Genomic DNA, 8,535 nt, shown 5'->3' with positions numbered 1-8,535 from the left:
AGTCCAGAGCCTTGGATGGTGGCAGCGGGACCCCCAGGCTAGCGGGTGTGCTCCGGGGAAGGGGTCGGCCAGACGGGAGGCACCCCAAGGGAGGCACTCGGAGCCTAGAAGGTGGTCGGGCGCAGGGAGGTGGGCGGCTCAATGCAGGAGCACCCCCTACTGGCCCGCCACAGGAACATCTAGGACCCAGGAAAATAGCAGCTTCCCCCAGGCTTCATAAGACATCCTTTGATGTCTTGTACTCACAGGACTCGTGTTCTGTTTCTTGCGGTTCTGTGTGCATGCCAGGGTTCACAACATGCCAGGCAGAAGCTGCATTATGCTTCTCGTGTCCAACATCCATGGTCTGAGGTGCCTTGAGAGCAGGGTGTGTGTGCCAGGTGGTGCAGGTGTGTCCCCTGTGGGGAGCAGGGTGTGGGTTGGGCCCAGGAAGGCTCTGCTGGGAAAGCAGGTGTGTGTGTGTTTTGTGGGGTAAACCGAGATGAAAGAAGTGGGGAGTGGAGCAAGCCGTTTAATCGAAGGGCTCTGGAAATTGCAGCCCCACTTCCAGTGGGGAGTTGTGTGGCGGGCCAGTAGGGGGCACTTCTGCCTTGAGCTGCCCACCTCCCTGCACCCGCCCACCTTCCAGGCTCCGAGTGTTGCCCTGGGGTGCCTCCCGTCTGGCCAACCCCTTCCCTAGAGCACACCCACTAACCTGGGGTTCCCGCTGCCACCATCCAAGGCTCTGGACTCACTTCTGGCTCTGCGCACCTTGGAAAACACAGGCCTGATCGTCCAATGGGTGCTAGACCCAGTACAAGCACTTGGGGCACTTCCCCAAGTCAGGGGCTGATTAGGGAAGCCTCCCTTAGTCCACCGACCTAAGGGGCCTCCTTGGCATAATTTAGACCCACCCCTCAATAAGTCTCCCACAGCGGTCACAAAGGAGAACTTTATTGATTGCAGGGGGTAGGGCGGAAACAGGGTAAAAGGTAGAGCAGTATCATAGGAATCCCATAGAGCAAACCTGTGGGGCTGAGGTAGCTTTTTGATCTCACAACTGAGTTACTGTAAGCTAAATATCTAGTCGGATCTCGAGTAGCTTACTCGCGTGCATCACCCGGAGGTGGGTGGTTGGAGTTTTCCTCTGGAGGCAGGGCACTCGTGGAGTGTGCGGTGATGAGGAGAGAGCCAGTTTCAGATGGTGAAGCTCTTCTCCCAGGTTCAGATTCACCTCAATGACCGCATGGCTAATGGCTGCCTTCTTCCTGGCCCAGGCCTTTAAATAACCTTTCTGACCTCAGCAGCCTGGTCCAATCGAAGCTGCCAGTGCTGGCTACTAGTCAACCAATTTAAAAGGTATCACGGGTCAACTGGGCCAGTGACTGGGGCTTTTCCCTCCCCCTCCCCAGGTGAAAAGAGAATCCACATCTGAGGCACCAGGCTTTGTCATGTGGGCAGGGAAGGGGATTTTCCTCCCTGAGGGATTCAACAGCAGCCTCTCACGCTGGCAGAGACAGATCTCTGGAGAGGGACACAGACGGTGGCATTTCTGCCACAAGTTGATGCTTGGGTTTCCTTGGCCAGCAGTGACAGTGGAGCTGTGTGGAGCCAGGCTCTGGACAGCAGTGGGTGATGTGGCCAAGGCAAATCCAGTTCAAACCTCTGCCTTTGCCCCACATACTGAGGTGGGTGCACTCCTCTCTTCCCAGACTGGTGATGCCTGTGGAGCTGCTGCCCTCCTGTGACATGCACTGAAAAGGACCTGCCTGGGCTTTCTTGGGAGCTGACCCTGGGGATGGGTGGCTTTTGTTGAAGCTTTTGGAGTTGAGGAGTCTTGTGGGTGGGGTCTGTTCACCCCTGTGCCCTGCAGCCCCTCCTGCCTCTGTGCAGGGCTGTGCTGTGCAGGGTGGCTGCCCCCTCCTGGCATCTGAGAAGGGAGGATCTGAGCTGGGATTTTGTATTCCCACGAATAGAGTTTGAGTCACTGTGTCTGTGGAACAGTAATACAGGGCTGTGTCCTCGGGTTTCAGACTGCTCATCTGCAGGTACAGCAGGTTCTGGGAGTTGTCTTTGGAGATGGTGAATTGTCCCCGAACAGCCGGGGAGTATCTCTGGTTGGATCCATCAGGGCTGATTTCAGCTACCCAGTCTAGTCCCTTCCCAGGGGTCTGGCGGACCCAGTTCATGTATGAGCTGCTTAAAGTGAACCCGGAGGCATTGCAGGAGAGGCGCAGAGAACCTCCAGGCTTCTTCGCATCCCCTCCAGACTCCACCAGCTGCACTTGGGACCAGGCACCTAAAACCAAAGGTAGGATCCAAGAGCAACTAGCATCAGGACAGCATCAGTGCAGCACTCCCCTCCCTCTCCTTGCCACCTGGGAGGATGAAATACCTTGCAGAGCTGCTGCCAGGACAAGGATGTGGAACCCAAATCCCATCTTCCCTGGTGCTGGGGAAAGCTCTTGGGTGTTGGCCATCACCACCTAGATCTGAGGTCTATGGGTTGCCTGGGCAGCAGGACAGAGTGATTTATAACGGGCAGCCTGTCCCTGATTTGCATGTCCCCTGCCTTATACCACCCTGCTGCCTTCCCCTGCAATGGGGATCAGTTGTGCTGGGCACAGACAGTGGGTGCTGGACTCTCCCATCCTGCATGTCTGGACACCTCCCATGCAAGGCTCTGGGCCTTATTTAACCTTTGCTTGAGGGACCTGTCCCCACCAGGCCATACTCGTCTGGTGCCCCTGGGCAGAGATTCACATGTGGGCTGCCCTGGGGGGCTAAGAGCTGACAGCATTTGGCTCCTGCTTCAAATGGGGTTTTGTGTGAAGGAGACATATCCCTGTGAGGAACAGCAGGGAGCTTAGCAAGGGGCAGGGATTGCTGAGGCTGCCCAAGGGTTTCAGACACCCAGAATGCATCGGGTGCTGGGGAATCGTGCCTGTGTGTTATCCTGTGTGCCTGCCTGCCTGCCTGCCTCCCAGCATGTGGATGTGCACTTGTCTGGGATATGAGAAGGGCTGGGGCAATCCTTTTCATGGCAGGTTCTCGCAGGGAGGCGGGTGAGGAACTGTGCCTGCTATAAAGCAGCATGCAGGGGTGAGACATAATGCACCTCATCGACAGAAAGCTTCCACCTGGAATGAAATAAGGTATAGGATGGATGGGCCTCAGAACATCCAATGCAGTAATGCAGTGCCCATCCCTCCTGGAAACACCTGTCCTCACTGCGACAAGACATGTGGATCTAGAATTGGGCTATGGAGCCACCTGCAGACTCACTATTAAGATTCTTGGAAGACAATCTTACTTGTTCACGAGTGATTTCGCATCATATCTCCATCTGCATCTCTCCTTCTTTCTCCCTGGAAGAGAACTCCTACCTCTCTTTCCATCTTTTTGTTGGTCGCTTTTTAGTTCTATATTAAATTTCCAGCTCCAGACTTTATAGCAAACCAAAGCTGAATCTGCCCTCCTGCATGCAAGGCTGGAACTGATGCTTCTTGGAACCAGGAGGATGGAAATCCCTCAGCAGGACCCGAGGCAGCGAAAGGGCCAGAATCCCCATGAAGGTAAGAAGGAGCCAGTCTCAGGAGTTTTTCTGTGATGTAGGAGCTGTTCCCCAAAACTTCTGCTGGGACCACGTAGCTTGTTGCACAGAGCGTTAGAGGGAAATGGTCAGTAATTGGTGGTGGCAGGGGAGTTTATTGGCTGTCCTTTCTTTCACAGTCCTGTTTTCCCCAGAAGTTTCTGCCTTCCGATGGTGTCAAGGAGTGAACAATATTTGAGCTCCCATAGACAGTCCAGAGCTTCCTGATGGAGCCAGGCCTCTGTTGGCATGCCCCAGCCTCACACCGAGCATTGAGATTCACCATGGGCTGTTTCTCCTCCCTAAAAGGGTTTGCTTTGTCTTGGCACTGAATTTTTGTCCTCTGTCCTACTTCCTCTGGAACTTCTCATGCCATCTCCACCTCTTCCACCATGGTTTCATGATCACCCTTCCTAGTGCTGTCACTTTCCTACAGTCGGGTGTTTGTTCATAGTATCACCCAGGATGTTCATTTTCCTACAAACTAGTGATGGCAGCTGGTCCCTCTGGGAGAAGCTGGCTGCGCTATATCCTGTAAGAGACCCCAGGTGTCCACTCTCTCCTTCCTGGACAGTTCATCTTGAGAAGTGTTGGACTTATCTACCTGCTCGCCTGACAGCTCACCATTGCAGGGAAACAAAGTTCTGAGATAAAAGGATGTGCGTGTTTTGAAATCTAAATCCCTTGGATTCCCTGGAACTGGGGCTCTTGGGTCAGTCAAAGGCTAAAGGAAGAAAGGGCCCATGGCCTTTTACACTGGGTGAGTGTTTATGGGAATCACCAAGGGCCCTGGTGTCATCAGGAGACCCAAAGTCTTTGGAAGAGGGTATATGACTTACTCTAGATGCTGTTTGTTTCATTGTGCAGAGAGCACAGTGTAGCGAGTACAGTAATACATAGCTGTGTCACTGGCCCCCAGGCTGCTCAGCTGCAGATAGGCTGTGCTGATGGAGGTGTCTATGGTGATGGTTAGTCGGCCCTTGAAGGCCTCGGCATAGGCGGTAGCACCACTATTGGCATTGAGCCGTCCTATGTACTCCAGTCCTTTCCCAGGGGCTTGACGAACCCAGTTGATGCCATAGCTGGTGAATGTGTAGCCAGAGGCTTTACATGTCAGCCTCACTGCCTCCCCAGGCTTCTTGACTTCTGCCCCAGCCTGGGTCAGCTGGATCTGGGAGCTGACTTCTGCAGAGAAAGAATTGAGTCCTATTCATATCTTTCTTTTAAAAATCTTTCCCCTAATCACATCCAGTTCCATCATTTTGCACTCTCCTGGAAGTATCTGAACTCCTTGTCCTTATTAATCCTTTCATCTGCATAGCCATTGTGTGAGGGAGGGCCACAACCTCAGCCCATTTTCCTCCAAGCAAATGAGATACTCAATGTTCCTAAAGGATTTGAGGGCTCTGTAATGCTGATGACAGTTGAAATAGAGAGCCCCCTAGATGGGGATTAAATCCCAGAATTCCTGCATCCCAGGCCTGAGCACAGATCCTGACACCCTCCTTCCTCTACCCAGGGACCTGCATTTACCAGGGGCCTCTGCATCCCCTGCACTCACCTGAGCAAACTGTCAGGAAGATGAGCACACCTAGAACTGCCATGTCACTTGCCCTCAGTACCCTTGCAGGATATACGTACATAGCGGTTTGTGCTTTTGGCTGGCTTGCCTTTTGAGTCCAGATTTCTCTTTCATTAGGGAGTTCCCTGACTCATTTGCATGCTGACGCTGCTAAACCATTTGCATGCTGTTTACATGCACCAGGACTTGCCCATAAATGTTGCCAGAGTGTGGAGGGACAGAGACAGGTTCACTGCAGTCATTGTTGGGCCCCAATTCAGGAGAGCCCTCTCAGCAGGGTGACTTTAAGGACAGCAGACTGCCACCTAGGATTGGTGCAATAGTGCATTGAGTTGTGTAATACTGGGGTGTGAGATCGTAAAAGCTCAGGGTTATGAATGGAGGTGTGAGGACATAAAATCTCCCACTCAGGCATTGAAAGTTGTCTTCACAGGCAAGATCTGTAGGTGAGCCTGGCTGTCCAAAACCATAGCTGGGGTTTGGATACAGAGGTGCCACTCTCTGAAAAGGGATTTGGGTTTCCAAGTCCCCGCTTTGTAAATTCCACCTCTCAGCAGCTGGAGATAATGATCCCCTCGGCTCTGGTCCTAATTTCTGACACATCCCCATGGTAAATGCACAAGCTTGCTGCCACCATGTGGCTGTGATCATCTGCTAAGAACAGAAGGGGAAAAAACAATCTTTAGGTGTTTTCTTCCTTTTCACTGCAAATAGGATGAGCTGAAGGAAGAATATAGGGTGACCAGGGCTTTTCCTTAACATTTCCGGACTAGACTCCATGTGCAACACTAGTGAAAGTCCTTCCTTCCCACTCCAGTCCCTTTCCAGGAGTCTGTTTAAGCCAGTATGTAGCCAGATACTGAAAGAAAATCTGCACACTGCTTCTACGCTGCTCCAAGAAGCACTGTGAATCCCACGCCCTGTCTGCCTGACCTTTTTTTTTTTTGTAGAGCTGGGGGAATATCCATAGGTAGTTTCTTGATGTGATTTGCATCAGGACAGTCCAAAAACTCTCAGTAGCATTGAAGTCTTCAGGACTCTCATTTAAACAGTGCTGGCCTTACCTATTATTCAGCCTTTTAGATGGGCCATTCGTGATAAAGAACAACCTAGATTTGTAAATACCCACAACAGATGCCATTGGGCCCATGGGATAAAGCACCTCTGCCCATGAGCTGCATGGTCACTGGTTTAGTTTAGGAGCAGAATCTCATGGGCACTGCCCATCCTGCCCCTCCATGCCATGTGTGTAGCATGCCTGGGATGGGAACTCTTGGTATCTGAATTTCTGGGCTGACTGTAGGGAACATCCCTTTGAGACACAGACCTGGGGTGAGGAGGGAGGAGAGAAACAGCCATAGTGAAGTCATTGTGTGCTGAAACAGGCAGTGTCTCCCCAGAGCTGCCAGTGTCTCCCCGCAGCTGGTGCCAGAGCCCTGCAGGAGCAGGCATTTAACCACGGAGTCCGGGCCTTGGATTTGCATCAGTGCTGCCCTGGGGAACAGAGTCTTGCCCAGGGCTGCCCAGAAGGCCAGTCCCTCCTGCCTCTGCCTTCCCTCCATACTGCGTCCCACGCTGCTTCGCAACCAGCCCTCTCTCTCTCTCTCCTGTACTTGTGCTCCCCCAACCTGTGGGGGAGCAGAGAGAGGTGATGAGGAGTGGCTTCAAGACAAGAATTGAAGTCTATGGAGGAGGGAAGGCAGGCCTTATTGCCTGTGCTGTGCAGAGGTCCCCCTTGTCCATTCTCAGTCCCTGGTGTTCAATGCACATAAGGGTGCTGGATTTCTGTCCTCAGCCCTGGCTGCTGTGGGGGCTGTGGATTTCCCTTGAGTAGGTGCACAGTGAGGTCAGGAAGGGAGCAGCTGGTCTGTGCTAAGTGTTGTCCTGCCAGGGTTTGGGGGTCTCTGACCTTTAACTCTTTCCTGTGCTGGTTCATTCTGGTGCTGACTGGTATGCATCCAGGTTCCCTCACTCAGTTTCCATGGGCAGTTTTGGTGCAGCGTGAGGGAGATCCCACAAGAAGGGGATCGCACAGCCTCACACTTAGACACCTGCTCCATGGCCACTGCTGGGGCTGGTTGTGGGCAATGGGGATGTGCTGATAGGTTTTTTTATCTCTCGCTCAAGGAAGTCCCATGCAGTGCCTGTGACTCATCACCAGGGAGTTTGCTTCTCTGACCCCCAGAGCTGTAAGGATTTCCTTGACCCCAAGCTCCATATAAGAGCAGGTCTCCTGTGTGGTAATGTCTGCTCAAAGTGAGATGGGGATGGCAAGTGTTAATGTGAATGTAAATTTTCCCAAGTTCACATGGGAGCATATGGCTGGAAGGAAACCAGGTGTGTTTTTGCCTAGGCTGGGAGTGTCAAACTTCCAAAGACCCCATGGCCAGGGGACTTATATGGGATGGCCAGCCCCCGATTTGCATCTCCCTTACCCTATAAGCAGCATTGCTGCTTTCTCCTCATGATGGGAACAGATTGTGCTGGGCTGTGAACTGAGAAATCCAGGCCCTCCTATCCAGTGCACTGGAGCAGCTGCCACACAAGGCCTCATGGCACTTACTGTACTTTTGGTGCAGTGACCTGACTGCCTTCTCTCCCCCTATACTTCATACAAAACCCCACAGCCAGGTCAGTTAGTAGATTCATTTCATTCAATGGGGTGGAGGGGAGAGGAAATTAGGGGATGGGATTGTTGAGAGGGGAAGTGGTTGCAGGTGGTTCCTGTATAGCATCTAGTGGGGGCACAATGCACAGCTGGGGGTGAGATTTTTCTGAGGGTGTGAGGGGCCCATCTCCAGCTCAAGGGCAGCTCCCAAATGCCTTTAGGCTGCTTGAGAAGTGAAGTTCAAAAGTGAAGCTGTTTGGAAAGCAGGAGCAGAGTTTGGGATGTTTCTCTTGGCTCAGACTGTCTTTAAGCCCAGGCTGTGAGTGCTGCTGCCTCTTATTCTGGATGCTGTGTGGCAGGGTGGATGACAGCCAAATAATTCGGGCATGAGATGCTTCTCTTTGTTGCAGTTGGTCACTGCAGGGTGCTGGGGTTATTTTCCAGCTGTCTCTGCTGAGCCATCCATGCTGGGCTCAGGCAGGTATCGTGGGTGCGGTGGGTGTCGTGTGTCCTCTTCAGCACAGCCACAAAGGAGTTGGAGGATCTGGCTGGAGCTGGCAGCTGCCGGGGTGAGCTAGGTGGGCTGGTAACTGGTGCTGTGGATGTCAGTGAAGTCATCCATGGCAAATCAGAGCCGTCTTAGCCTCTGATCCTGTTTGGGTTCATGGGAAGGCTGTTGCCTGGAGGAATGTCAAGGTCTGACTGGTAGCTGGGCTGTCAATTGAGCTCACCAGGATCAGTGGCAACTCCTTTATTTCCATTGATTTTTAGACA

The 8,535-nt window shown here is 52.7% G+C and overlaps 2 gene segments (V, D, J or C); both read right to left on the bottom strand.

The window, feature by feature from the left end:
• LOC102381369 overlaps window positions 1-2,476 on the bottom strand; it is a 3,285-nt gene extending 809 nt beyond the window's left edge. Inside the window, 2 exon segments of the V gene segment in view lie at window positions 1,968-2,278; window positions 2,375-2,476. Of these exon segments, the coding sequence occupies window positions 1,968-2,278; window positions 2,375-2,459 (396 nt within the window).
• A 1,951-nt stretch (window positions 2,477-4,427) lies between these two features.
• Window positions 4,428-5,220, bottom strand: LOC102381111. The segment is given in 2 exon segments: window positions 4,428-4,756; window positions 5,133-5,220. Coding segments are annotated over 2 exon segments (411 nt in total).
• Between the last annotated feature and the right edge of the window lie 3,315 nt (window positions 5,221-8,535).

This window comes from Alligator sinensis, unplaced genomic scaffold (assembly GCF_000455745.1).
Source record: "Alligator sinensis unplaced genomic scaffold, ASM45574v1 scaffold1689_1, whole genome shotgun sequence".
NCBI lineage: Eukaryota > Metazoa > Chordata > Crocodylia > Alligatoridae > Alligator > Alligator sinensis.
This window is presented reverse-complemented; position numbering and strand designations above follow the sequence as displayed.